This window comes from Brienomyrus brachyistius, chromosome 3, assembly GCF_023856365.1.
Source record: "Brienomyrus brachyistius isolate T26 chromosome 3, BBRACH_0.4, whole genome shotgun sequence".
NCBI lineage: Eukaryota > Metazoa > Chordata > Actinopteri > Osteoglossiformes > Mormyridae > Brienomyrus > Brienomyrus brachyistius.
Genome location: NC_064535.1, coordinates 22,819,329 through 22,833,705, shown reverse-complemented (window position 1 = coordinate 22,833,705; position 14,377 = coordinate 22,819,329). Strand labels below are relative to the sequence as shown.

General features: G+C 47.6%; 1 protein-coding gene across 1 annotated transcript in view; it reads left to right on the top strand.

Moving 5' to 3' along the window:
- The window catches only part of LOC125738904 (protein kinase C-binding protein NELL2-like), a 40,998-nt gene that overhangs the window by 3,358 nt on the left and 23,263 nt on the right, over positions 1-14,377 (top strand). The window contains exons 3-12 of the mRNA XM_049008427.1: positions 3,859-4,009; positions 6,021-6,194; positions 6,318-6,414; positions 7,147-7,219; positions 7,326-7,408; positions 7,907-8,035; positions 8,584-8,686; positions 10,597-10,688; positions 10,769-10,871; positions 11,269-11,397. Of these exons, the coding sequence (XP_048864384.1) occupies positions 3,859-4,009; positions 6,021-6,194; positions 6,318-6,414; positions 7,147-7,219; positions 7,326-7,408; positions 7,907-8,035; positions 8,584-8,686; positions 10,597-10,688; positions 10,769-10,871; positions 11,269-11,397 (1,134 nt within the window). The remainder of the gene's footprint in view (positions 1-3,858; positions 4,010-6,020; positions 6,195-6,317; positions 6,415-7,146; positions 7,220-7,325; positions 7,409-7,906; positions 8,036-8,583; positions 8,687-10,596; positions 10,689-10,768; positions 10,872-11,268; positions 11,398-14,377) is intronic.

The window sequence follows — 14,377 nt, the reverse complement described above, 5'->3', positions numbered from 1 at the left end:
TGTCTTGCAGGTGTGATGCTTATTTACCAACTGCCAGGCAAGGGAGGGGGGCAATGCTCTTTAATATGTAGAGGGCTTGCCAGGTGGTGCATGCTGGGCCAGGGGTGCCGTTTCCCCTGGGATGGAACAGACAGAAGGCATCTGACGTCTGAATGCTGGGCGGGCCCCTCCACCCCTCCGCAGGCGCTGCAGAGGAAGCCAGAAAGGGCTTCCTGTGTCATGGAACGCGCAGCGCAGCCATGGCCAAATTCTTCATGCTCTTCCTTTACCTCCTTTCGTGCGACAAGCCTGTGACCAGAACATGAAACCAGCAGGGATGTCATCTGCTCTGAGCGGCATTTTCCCACAGAGCCCTGTGTTAAAGGGGGACTGGAGATGAAGGCCTGTGTCAGAGTAGCAGCGAATGTGGTTAGTGTCTGGAGAATGGCTCTGTACAGCCGCACAGAAGCGAATGTGATTAGTGTCTGTAGAATGGCTCTGTACAGCCGCACAGAAGCAAATGTGATTAGTGTCTGGAGAATGGCTCTGTACAGCCGCACAGAAGCAAATGTGATTAGTGTCTGGAGAATGGCTCTGTACAGCCACACAGAAGCAAATGTGATTAGTGTCTGTAGAATGGCTCTGTACAGCCACACAGAAGCAAATGTGATTAGTGTCTGGAGAATGGCTCTGTACAGCCACACAGAAGCAAATGTGATTAGTGTCTGGAGAATGGCTCTGTACAGCCACACAGAAGCAAATGTGATTAGTGTCTGTAGAATGACTCTGTACAGCCACACAGAAGTGAATGTGATTAGTGTCTGTAGAATGGTTCTGTACAGCCGCACAGAAGCGAATGTGATTAGTGTCTGGAGAATGGCTCTGTACAGCCACACAGAAGCGAATGTGATTAGTGTCTGGAGAATGGCTCTGTACAGCCGCACAGAAGCAAATGTGATTAGTGTCTGTAGAATGGTTCTGTACAGCCACACAGAAGCAAATGTGATTAGTGTCTGTAGAATGGTTCGGTACAGCCGCACAGAAGCGAATGTGATTAGTGTCTGGAGAATGGCTCTGTACAGCCACACAGAAGCGAATGTGATTAGTGTCTGGAGAATGGCTCTGTACAGCCGCACAGAAGCAAATGTGATTAGTGTCTGTAGAATGGTTCTGTACAGCCACACAGAAGCAAATGTGATTAGTGTCTGTAGAATGGTTCGGTACAGCCGCACAGAAGCGAATGTGATTAGTGTCTGGAGAATGGCTCTGTACAGCCGCACAGAAGCAAATGTGATTAGTGTCTGTAGAATGGTTCTGTACAGCCGCACAGAAGCGAATGTGATTAGTGTCTGTAGAATGGCTCTGTACAGCCGCACAGAAGCGAATGTGATTAGTGTCTGTAGAATGGCTCTGTACAGCCGCACAGAAGCGAATGTGATTAGTGTCTGTAGAATGGCTCTGTACAGCCGCACAGAAGCGAATGTGATTAGTGTCTGTAGAATGGTTCTGTACAGCCGCACAGAAGCGAATGTGATTAGTGTCTGTAGAATGGTTCTGTACAGCCACACAGAAGCGAATGTGATTAGTGTCTGGAGAATGGCTCTGTACAGCCGCACAGAAGCGAATGTGATTAGTGTCTGTAGAATGGCTCTGTACAGCCACACAGAAGCGAATGTGATTAGTGTCTGTAGAATGGCTCTGTACAGCCACACAGAAGCAAATGTGATTAGTGTCTGTAGAATGGCTCTGTACAGCCGCACAGAAGCAAATGTGATTAGTGTCTGTAGAATGGTTCTGTACAGCCGCACAGAAGCAAATGTGATTAGTGTCTGTAGAATGGTTCTGTACAGCCGCACAGAAGCAAATGTGATTAGTGTCTGTAGAATGGTTCTGTACAGCCACACAGAAGCAAATGTGATTAGTGTCTGTAGAATGGTTCTGTACAGCCACACAGAAGCAAATGTGATTAGTGTCTGTAGAATGGTTCTGTACAGCCGCACAGAAGCGAATGTGATTAGTGTCTGTAATGGGTGATACTGCATGCTAAAACTTCATGCACCATTCATAAATTCTAGGCCAGCTTGAACAGGAATACAACACTTTCAAACTGTGCTCCTGCTGTCAGTGGACACAGTATAGTCAGAACATCTGCTCTGTGGCTGGGGTTTTTTGAGCCAAAGTTCCAGATGGGGGGCTGATTTGGTGGTTAAAAATGAGGCTGGCTACTGCCCCCTCCTGGACTTGGCTTTGACATGTAACTGTGGGGGAGGTAACGGCACATTCCCCTGTCACCAATCCCCTAGGATTTTACCATAACCCTAATATATTCTAGGGGAATTCTACGAATTTTAATTAAAAGAAGTGCCAGCTTCCTGCAGGCGGATCATCTCCATCTGCACCCCCAGATGAGCAGCACCTCGGATGATGTGCTCGACTAGTAGCCAGAATATCTTGCTACATGGTTCTTTGCGGACAGGAGGTGGTTTTCCTCCGGCTATTAAATGTCAGGGAGGTGCAGTTACGGTAGCCTCTCACACATCGATCCATCTGCCACTGCAGAGTGATTCAGTTCCCCCCCCCTCCCCTCCCCCACCCCAGTACAGAGGCTGATTGGGACACCTCTTCAGCAGGGAGGGTTTTTGGTTTTTGCAGGGGGAGGGGGGACCTCCTGCCATGCTTTACACACCCCCTCACTAGCATGTGCTCATTCTGCTAAAAGTCAATAATGTTTGGTTACTTTTGATTTTGAATGCATTTTTAATCCAGAGTATAAGTTGCAGGCTGCGCTTTGACCTCCATCCTTGTGAAAATTCTGTCCAGTCTTAATAAAAAGAGCATCTGGGTATTTGACTCTGAATAAGATTGTTTGAGCTGTGTGGAATTACTATTATTTATTGTTTAAAATGGGCTTACCCCATTTTAATTATTCATACGGCTTATTATATTCCAGCACTCTGGGTGCAGCTTCTGTGACTCCAACTTGGGATCTTTGTGTCCCCAGGCTTGTTCTGTAGTCACTGTGACATGGAGTAAAGTCGCTCTCTGATTCACCGATGCAGGTTGTTGTTCGGGGCTTTGAACTGTTCTGACTCCTCCCCTTCACCTCCCTGCCTCCTCATATGCCCCGCCCCTTCACCTCCCTGCCTCCTCATATGCCCCGCCCCTTCACCTCCCTGCCTCCTCATATGCCCCGCTCCTTCACCTCCCTGCCTCCTCATATGCCCCACCACTTCACCTCCCTGCCTCTTCATATGCCCCGTCCCTTCACCTCCCTGCCTCCTCATATGTCCTGGCCCTTCACCTCCCTGCCTCCTCATATGCCCCATCCCTTCACCTCCCTGCCTCCTCATATGCCCCACCACTTCACCTCCCTGCCTCCTCATATGCCCTGCCCCTTCATCTCCCTGCCTCCTCATATGCCCGCCCCTCTCCCCACCACTTCACCTCCCTGCCTCCTCATATGCCCCACCACTTCACCTCCCTGCCTCTTCATATGCCCTGCCCCTTCATCTCCCTGCCTCCTCATATGCCCGCCCCTCTCCCCACCACTTCACCTCCCTGCCTCCTCATATGTCCTGGCCCTTCACCTCCCTGCCTCCTCATATGCCCCACCACTTCACCTCCCTGCCTCCTCATATGCCCCATCCCTTCACCTCCCTGCCTCCTCATATGTCCTGCCCCTTCATCTCCCTGCCTCCTCATATGCCCCGTCCCTTCACCTCCCTGCCTCCTCATATGCCCGCCCCTCTCCCCACCACTTCACCTCCCTGCCTCCTCATATGTCCTGGCCCTTCACCTCCCTGCCTCCTCATATGCCCCATCCCTTCACCTCCCTGCCTCCTCATATGCCCCGCCCCTCTCCCTGCCTTCTCCCCTCAGACTCACGGCGAAGTGTGAGCTCTTCGCCCGATGCCTCCCGCCGCATGTGGCAGAAGCTGCATGGCAGCACCGAGTTCACGCTGCTGGTGACCCTGCGGCAGGACCGTGCTAGCTCAGGAGTCATTCTGTCCATCCGAAATGCCGAACACAGGTAGGCTCTCTCAGCTGATTAGCCCAGTGCCTTGGAGGGCGGGATCTTAGCCTCGCCTTTTATGTCACATATCCTACAAAGAAACTGAGGCATTTAAAAGATCATACATCACTGCAAGGTGGCTGATTAGCCCAGTGCCTTGTATAACACCACTTTGTATAACACCACCCATTGACAGTGGAGGGTAACTGACAGCAGTATGACATCACTCATTGACACTATTGGGTGACTGAAAAGAATATGACATCACCCATTGACTGTAGAGGGTAACTGACAGCAGTATGATATCACGCATTGACACTATTGGGTGACTGAAAAGAATATGACATCACTCATTTACTGTAGAGGGTAACTGACAGCAGTATGACATCACTCATTGACACTATTGGGTGACTGAAAAGAATATGACATCACCCATTTACTGTAGAGGGTAACTGACAGCAGTATGACATCACTCATTGACACTATTGGGTGACTAACAACAATATGACATCACCCATTGACTGTAGAGGGTAACTGACAGCAGTTTGACATCATCCATTGGCACCGGAGGGTGACTGACAGCAGCATAAATCCTTCCGCTTTGATGTTTCTAAGCGTGTTTCATTTTACAGTGATTAATAAACTTTGTCCAGGATGTCATCAAGCTTTCATGTTTTGTATTTTTACAAATAGAAATATTTCCAGGCAATGCCAAAAGTACACTTTCTGTACTAAGCTATTAAAAAAATCTAAATCTATATTCACGGAGGTCAGAAGTATTTTCAGTTCCTTTGTTGAGCAGGGTACTTCGGGAAAACAATCACGTCTCCCACCGAAAAGGGGATCAGACGTTATTTTTTCTTATTATTTCCCATTTATTGATCTTGATCCTTCTAAGCGACAGTCAGCGACTGCATGACGGACGTCGGTGAAGTGAAGCGCGAAGGCTAGAGAGCTGGAGGTGCTGCTGTGTGCGGGGAGGAGGCTCGTCTCAGGGGACTCACATGCTCAGAGGCGCCCGATTGTTTAGGTGTCAGTCGGGCTCTTGGTGGACGCCTAAGAGCTTACGGCCGGTGTCTGGGAGGCAGGGGGTAATCCTTCTGTCTGCCCGACCAGAGCGTCTAATGGAGCTGGTCAGGTTTCGATCGGTTTAGACTCGGAATATCAGTTTTAGAGTAATGTGATTCGGGAGCTCACACTGCGGTGGCACGTTTGTTCAGGTTATTGTTTCCTGTTTTCCCTGTAACACGGGCAGGGAGGATCATGCTCTTCTTCAGCTGATCTGATGACATGAAGCAGGGGCTCCCACTTGCTGGTGCCAGTATTCCACCGAGCCGCAGAACACTGGGGATTTAGGGGAGCGATTAGTTACTTTCCAAAAATAAACCATATCGGGGTGTCAAACTCCAGTCTTGGGGGGGGCGGAGCCCTGTGTAGCTTAGTTCTTTTCCTGTTCCACCATAAATGATTCAACTCAAGAGCTGTGTGGTAATTAGCACCAGGAGTTGAATCAGGTGTGTTAAACGAGGGGAAGCCCAAAAACCTTCAGGGCTCCGCCCCCCCAAGACTGGAGTTTCACGCTCGTGAACGATATACTTTCAAGCAACACCTTTATAACGACCCCTGACACTCACATGTTCTGAAGCAGTTAAACTTAATAATTCAAGCCCTTCGATTGATCCAAAGGCGCCCCCAGCCCCACTACCCCCCAAGGGCAAATTTTACTGCCAGCACCCATCACCTCAGCGGTTAACAAACAATTCATGTGGCAACAATTTTCTATTAAGCATCTGTAATCCAATCTGGGATATTTCTACGCATCTTGCTGATTAAAAGGTTGGGAACCTACAATAAGGGGATTGATAAGTGGGAATCTTTATTAGTTGACACTTATATTTGAGCTTAATTTGGTACAACATTATTATATTTAAGGATCTGGATATGTATGGGATCAGTTGTATTAAAGCAAGACGGTCGCTGTAATGCCCTGTGTTGTAGCCGTTTTTCAGCCCTCTGTGATGCCTCTTAGGTTCCTGGAGCTGGAAAGCAGTGGACAGCGAAGCGAGGTCCGCCTGCACTATCGGTCCCAGAGCCATCAGCCTCGCACCGAGATCTTCCCCTACGCTCTGGCAGATGGCCAGTGGCACAAACTGTCAGTGGCTCTGAGCGCCTCTCACCTCCAGCTGCATGTGGACTGCAACAGGCAAGCAAGCCCTTCCCGTGGCTGAATAGTGGGTGTGTCCACGTTCAGTGGGCGTGTCCAAGTTCAGCGGGCGTGTCCATGTCCAGAAAGCTCCTCCTCCATCAGCCCCTTTGTCTGTTTTAGGGTGTATGAGAGAGTGTTGGAGCCCCCAGGCATGGATTTACCAGAGGAGGCTACACTCTGGCTTGGACAGAGGGGCAGTGGCCACGCCCTGTTTAAGGTACTCACCCAGTAGCTTCTCAGTTCAAGGCCCACATCAAGATCATGCACATTCATCAGATCCTGTTAAGGCTCCAGTTCCAGTTCTTGGGCCGCATCCCCAGACCCATTACAGAAACTAGCCTGGCAGCTATGATCCTAACAAGCATCCTAAGCCTCCGGACCTTCTGAGGTTTTATTAGTTCATATTGTTGCATTATGGTTATTAGTGTCAGAGTTTGAGGATTTGATGAACTGGAGGACTTTTCTTCTGGTTGTTTTTTGACTGTCAAATTTATCAGCTCCTTGGTATAACTAATCTGAAATTTGTCTTGTTCGTTTGAAGGTAAAATACGATCAGGATCAGAGTTTTGTAGGTTTCCGTGGCTTCTGATCTAAATTTGACAAGATACAACTAAATATATCAGATGTAAAAAACAACCAAAAATAGTTTCTTCCACCCAATGTCCTGTATGATAACTCAATCATTTGAACAAGTAATCACAAAACAGCAGTAATAATGTCTGCAGCCTTTGCTCCTCACAGTTAATGGAACATTAATCACAGAGTACAAATTTCTTCTTAATTACATGACTTAATCACTATTCACATGGTTTCACTGGAACATTCAACACCCTTCTATCTGACTTATGGCCAAGCGAGCAACATGACGTGACTATGACTCGGAGTTAGCATCAGCATGCTAACTTCGATGGAGCCCTGATCTCATAAGATAATTTCTTGTTGCTCGCAGGGGATAATGCAGGACGTCCAACTGCTTGTGATCCCTCAGGGGTACATTTCACAGTGCCCTGACTTGAACCGCAGTAAGTTTTTGCTTCGATTGCCTTTTGTGATTTTCAAACTCCAGGTGGTTTATCCTAAGTAAAGTGTCTGAAATGGTGAGGGTTCAGTAATGCTTTCTCTACTCAGCCTGCCCCACTTGCAACGACTTCCATGGACTTGTACAGAAGATAATGGAGCTGCAGGACATTTTGGCCAAAACGTCCAGCAAGGTATTGATTGAAATGCCTCACTTCTGCTAGTGGAGAGCAGAGCATTATGGATACATTATGAAGGTGCACTGAATGTTCTACGGATGCATTATAAAGACATTTTGAGGATGCAGTGAATGTTCTATGAATGCATTATAAAGGCATTATGAAGGTGCAGTGAATGTTCTACGAATGCATTATACTGTAAAGGCATTGAGAAGGTGCACTGAATGTTTGAATGCATTATGGATGCTTTATGGAGATGCACTGAATGTTCTATGGATGCATAATGAGCGTATTACAAAGGTGCAGTTAATGTAAAATGTTACCCATCATTGCACATTTGTAATCACGTATGAGTTGCCATATCTGTAAGTCAGTTGTAGTAATGAAATAGTTGATTAATTGGAAAGTTATGCATGAAAAAAGAACTCGGTTCAATTCTTGATGTGAATTTGCTGATGTGCACAAACAACTGCACACTGACCGAGACAGTGGCTTGTCTGTTTCTTTGGACAGCTGGCTCTAGCTGAAGACAAGATGACCGACCTGGACCGGTGCTACTGCGAGCGAACCTGCGACGTAAAAGGCGTGGTCTACAGGGAGGGCGAGGCCTGGGCGGACGGCTGCAGAAACTGTTCCTGCATGGTATTCTCCTCTTTCTGCTTCCTCCGTGGCTTTGTTTTCTTCAGAAATATTATCCGTCGGTTTATTTGTGAGACCCCGACGGTATTACTGCCTGCCAGCTGCAGGTAGCTGCCTCTTCAAACTAAGAATCAAATGGCACCATGCAGGAGACCTAGGCGCTGATTCGAGGACCAGTGCAGCTCATTGCATTGCTCAGTCAAAGGCGCTCTTGTAGTGAGCAGCCGAGATACCCAGGCCTGTTAATCCCTTCATAGAATGAGATCTGCATCTTTCCTGGAGCTCCAGTTACAGGCCGTGATCTGAGCCATAGGTAGAGTCCTTACCAAGCTTATCAGAAGGCCTGGTTCGAAGGGTTTAACCCTAAACTTGGATGAATTTACACCCAGACTAAAACATAGACCTTATAATAAATCTGATAAACAGTTCTGTCATTCCTGAGGTTTCAGCAGAGGCCTTTTTGAAAGCAGATTTATATGAAGATGATTCAAAAAGTCTCGCATTTTGAGAGCGAGATGACACAGTGATCTTTTTTTTCTTCCTTCCCCCAGAACGGCACAGTTAAATGTGAGATCATTACCTGCCCCCCTGTCCAGTGCCCCCCAGATGCCACCCCCATTTATGTGAACGGCTCGTGCTGCCAGGAATGCCAGCGTGAGTAGACCCGCTATCCCAAACCCCATCTCCAAACCTTCGCGCCATCTCCCGACGCGATTGGCCGCCACCGGCTGACCGTGTCTCCGTGTTGCTAGGCTACCCCGCATCGCGTCTCTGGAGACGTTTGCATTTGCATCCACATAAATAATTCAGGGCGAGGTTTCCAAACACAGATGTTTAGAAGAGACTTAAATATGAACCACAAAAATCAAAGTTTGAGTAATGAAATTATCTCTCCTGTGTTTACCAGTCTGGGGGTTTTCTGATAAGAACTATGTCTCTTTGGTCTGTTTTCTTGTTTTAACGATTTTTCTCCAGTAGATGGTGATTTTTTTTCCAGATAAAAGGACATGTGCAAAGCCCTTCTGCAAACTGTCTCTTACAGAAATAACATTTAAGTTATATCTATATACATTTTACCAATAACCATTTAGCAGAAAAATTGGGCATTTAATATATCACAGTCATATAAATAATTCTGTTTTATTTAGGGTACCTGGACAGGGAGTGTCTGTCTGTCTGTCTGTCTGTCTATCTATCTATGATCTGCTGTGGCTGATATTCAAATTTAGAACTGAAGAAGTCTAACAGTTTAAAGAAGAGAGTTTTGTACATATACGATAATCTGTAATTTCCCGGTGATTAAATCTATTAGCAGTTATTAATATGGATCAAATATATATCAGCATTTTAATTATGCTAAAGGAGGACTTTGCTTCTAATCCATACGCTGAGGACACCTTTCCCAGCTGTTGCTCTGCTCATGGTGTTGTGGAACGTGGAAGCTCTGTGTTTCAGGAGGCCTGGATTAAACATCAAATGTGCCTTTGTGCCACAGACCTTAGGTCTCAGGAGTCCTTTGCCTGGTTTTTGCACATTTAATGGTGTCGTGCAAGAGTGCTTGTGGCACAGCTGTGGGGATTCATCTGGGGAAGGAGTTGATTAGCCTTGAGGATGCAGTTTTGGGTCCACGGTGTTTAGCATGTGCATGCAGTTGTTTATCTGGCAGAATGAGTGGTTTCTTTAGGTCACGTCTTTTTGAGGGTGGGGGGTGTGAGTCGTCCCTGAGAAGCACTTAGACCACTCCACACCCCCAATACGCTTGTCTCTTTGCTTAAAATCTGCCATTTCACTGGTAAATGGCAGGTTAATAAGCTTTTACACATGGACAGATACATTTGTCCGCGAGAAGATGGTGAATCTGACTTTGGTCTTTTGCAACCAATTTTCAGTCATTTTCGGTAACATGTATATTTTTTTGAGACAGAAGGTCAATCCAAGTCTTCACCTGCAACAGGGCACAACAAATCACCATTTTCTTGGTTTGCACCCATTTGTATCCAGCCTGATCTGTAATTTCATCCTTTTATTGTGGCTGAATGTTTTACTTGGGGGAGGGGGGGGGGGGTTTGTTAAGTTCCAAGCTCACGGTGATTAGAGAAAGGCCCTTTTTGGAATGTGACCTGCCAGTCTTCAGGTTAAATCTTCAAATGTCCATCTAATTTTCCCTCAAAAGAAAAAACAAACAGACATCACACATGCAAATAACATTTCCCTCCTGCAAAATTGTTTTTGCAAAATTTACTATTGTTATCCTCAGCTTTTGTATGTCCGTTAATGACACTGGGGGAACTATGTTGGGAAGGGAACTATATAAAGGCAAACTAAATTAAACTCAGAAACAAAGAAAATAACACTGATTTAAAAAGCAAAAAGCTGTTTCCTTTTCTGCTCTGTTAGTAAATTGCAGTTTTTAATTTCACACGCTGAAATTGTTAGCTGTGAGTGAGCTGTGAACACAGTAAATGCTTCTGTATTGGAGCTAATTCCATCCTGCGGGTGTGTGTTTGTGTGTGTCTGTGACTGAGCACAGGTGGTCCCGTTTAACTGTCTGTTTCTGTGTTCAGTGGTGTGCCTGTTCGGTGGAAGAGTGTACGTAGAAGGGGACAGGAAGGCCATGCATCACCCCTCTGGAACATGTACTCTGTTCGAATGCCAGGTGAGTAACATTTATAACCTCAATAGTGCTTTTTTCAAGAGCATGAGCTGCTGGTTGCTAATAGTTGCGTCTGCGATCAGGATAGGGCGATGCGTCGAGTGGAGCCCCCTGGCTGCCCGGAGCTGAATTGCTTGGAATCAGAGCAGATCACCCTGACAGACCGATGCTGCAGAGTCTGCAGAGGTGGGGAGGCATTGACACTTGCAAAGACTGGCAGAATAAGCGTGCGCCATACCTGTGGTTGGAAGACTGACGGATCAAATCCCAGGGTTGGCAGAGCGATGTCACTGTTGGGTCCCTGAGCTCGTCCCTTAACCCCAGTTACTCCAGGGACTTTCTGTCCCTGTTTTTTTTTTGTATGTTGCATTTCACAAAAGAATTAGCTAAATAAACACATGTAAATGTATAATAGCCAAGAACAGATTACTTGATTAACTGCTCCTGATCAGCAGTTCCTGATTGGCTGGATTAAAATCAGGGCAGTTAACAGGAAGTTACGAAATTCTGGGTCACAGCAAGCAGATGTCACCCTCTGATAGGCTACTTCCACTCCCCAACCACTTGTGCCCCCCCCTCCCAGGGCACGACTTCTGCGCCGAGGGTCACGGCTGCATGGAGAACTCGGACTGCATCAACCTGGAGGCGGCGGCCTGCTGCAGGTGCCGGGACGGCTTTCGGCCACTGCGCGCCGACGAGGCTTACTGTGAGGGTATGAAACCACGGCAACCACCTTCCGGGCTCATCGCCAGGGTGCCGACCCCTCCCTCGCAGAGATCCTACCTGAGATGCCTGACATTCCGAACGTGGCACGTTTTGCTGAGCACAGTCGTAAATTTCCCAGTTCCCGCACACACTGCACATTCCAGTACTTCCCTACCTGCTGACTAGTCTTCTGCATCTCGTTAACTGGCAGTTGGGTATCAGTTTATATGTTTTATGGGCCGGCTCCTTGGTCCTAAAGGGCTTGTAAATGCAATCTCCTGATGTATTTCTGCTCCAGCAGCCAGCTCTCCTCAGAACTATTGTTTGCTCAGTGTAGCAGTGGTGTGAAGGGTCTTCCCTCTGCTCCGCCGCGATGGGATCATGCCTTCAACCCGCACATATGTGATTAATGTGTAGCGCGGGCAGGAGACTGCCGTGGGACGGCAGGAAATGACACGCTCCTGCGACTTCGCCATGCCGCCATTCCCTTCTCCAGCTGTGAGGTCCCTGTTTCCGCTGTTAGGTGGCGCAAAACGTGCCATGAAGTATAGTGCGATGGTGTCGTATAGTGCAGCTGCGCGTGAAGCGGCTGCCGTCCAGTCAGACTCTTCGGTGTACGTTTGAACCCCTGATAATCGGTGAACATGTGCTGCAAAGTGGGTTTTAATATTTTGCTCAATTAAAATGTGCAGTAGAATCCAGTGTTGTCTCTCCTGCCATCAAAAGACATGCACTCAGGCTAATTGGAGTCTCTAATAGTGTAGGAGTGCATGTACGTGACCTGTGATGCGCTTGCCTCTCAGTTGGGGTGTACCCCAGCCTTGTGCCCTTTGCTGCCTAAAATAGGCTCCAGGTCCCTACGCAGCCTTGACTAGAATATGGATAGATGGATGGTGTAGAATCCATCATAGAAGCAGAAGGACAAATTAACTAGCAGCTCGGCATCCATTCCCACTTCGATTGTTGGCGTTTGGTCTGGAGAATCGGGTGGTGGCATGATTGTAGAGCACAAGGGGCTTCCTGCTCGCATCCCACAACCGATTGGCAGCTATGGGGGTCGGGGATTTTTAACAACGCAAGCAGAATTAAAGCCTTCAGGGGATTTAATATGTGAGCGTTCGGCCTGCTAATCACTCCGGCTTGGAATGTCTGCACAGTTGTCAAGTTCCCGGCTTCCTGCGTAGAAACCCAAGCATTCGGGGCGGCCCACCTGCTGGGTGTAGCATACACCTATCAGAGGCTGTCAGGCTGCCGGATGCACCCTGATTGGCCCTCGGTTTGAGTGGCGGTGACCTGAAGTGTTGGTGGGGAATGATGAAGGAGGACACACCCTGTGACAGAGACCTGAGGATGTCCTTGTGATTGACGAGCATAGAATTAGAGAAACGTTTGATAATCATGAAGAAAATATTTGACAAACATGTATTTGAAGGTCCTCCATGTGTTTTAATTGGTTGCGGGGGGGATTGTAAGTATGAACACGATTGACAACCTTCCAGAACTGAAGATGTGCCTCAGCCTTGCCCCCTTAAAAAAGATGGTGATATCATTTCTCACTAAATGTTTTATGAAAGTACTGGCATGAATTCTCTGGGGCATACGGCTTTCTCAGCCTGAGAGCTGTTCTGTCAGATTGCAATGACGTGCTCGATAACTCAACACTGCAGAAATGGTATTTTCCAGGACTCTGTTAAGTAGCAACATAGGAACATGGTATGAAGGATCAGAATGAGCCGTCGCTGCGAGCTAAAGAGACATCAGCGTCGGTCCTACTGTGTTGCTTGTTTAACTTGTGTTAACACGTACTGGCTGTTTTTATATGCTTTTGGGAAGCATTTTAATTAGCCTCACGCACACTGATTAATCTTGAGGGTATAGTAAGAGGGACCATTCAAGGGCCCGGAGCCCCGTGGATGATCATTTGCAGTATCGTCATGGGATGCGAGAGACTGTATGTTTTCGTTCAGTCTTGCACCAACAATCTTGATTCGAGTGATGAAGGACTGGATGAATAGCTGGCTGACTGAGGTGCGTTTGTACTGGGATCAGAACACAAACATGTCGTCCCTAAAGCTCTCCTGTAGGAATTATCCCACTTTACCATGTCCACAGTTCTTAAGCTATTGTTGTCCACCATCATTTATCCTGTATGGATTTTGGATGTAATAACGGATCCTTGGGACATTCATATCTATTTGATTTTTTTTTTTTGTCAGAAAATGCTTACAGTCATACCAAAATGTTCTTCTCCTGTGGGACAATGCATTGGTCCTTGTCATGCATGCGGTAGAATTTAAAGTCTTGATATAACCAAAACCTTCTCGCACCGAACAGCATATCACTCGATTGCAAATCACGCCGTCGGAGTCATGTATCGGGCGAAAGGCTGTTTTCTGGCAGTAACGAAGCATCGAGGGGCACTTCTGTGATTCATCGTGGCGGTCATCCGTTTTGGAATGTTCTTAATTTAACATCCCCCTCCCCACCTCGCAGAGCACCTATCCAGCAACGCTCCGGAAAACCTTCACTCTGCCAAAACTTCGGCTGCCTTCCGGCAAGATCTGCTCCTGTCAAAACACCGCCCCGTCTCCCTGGCGTGTGTCCCGCTGTAAACGAGGCGGCGGGTTTGTTCTTGCCTCGTGTCTTGGAAGCGTCTCGGAAAAGGAATGAGAGTGTGACGGCACGCCGGGGGGTCACCAGGGAACAAAGCCGCAACTCCAGGGTGCACTGACAGCGTCCCCGGAAAGGGGCTGCTTTTTGTGGGAGTAGGTGGGCCCGCAACTCAATTTCTCAAAGAATCCTGGGAAAAACACCAGCAAATGAGACCCGAAGAGCCCCCCTCCCCCCAATTGATAACGAGGCCACCAATGTCAGTGAAATATGGTCCTTGCCTCGCGTTGGCTGGGCCTGAGGGGATGCAGCCATGTTTTTCGCTGTTGGTCGCCTTAAACCAGAAACATAACTAGGTAAAAATAAACAGCAAATGC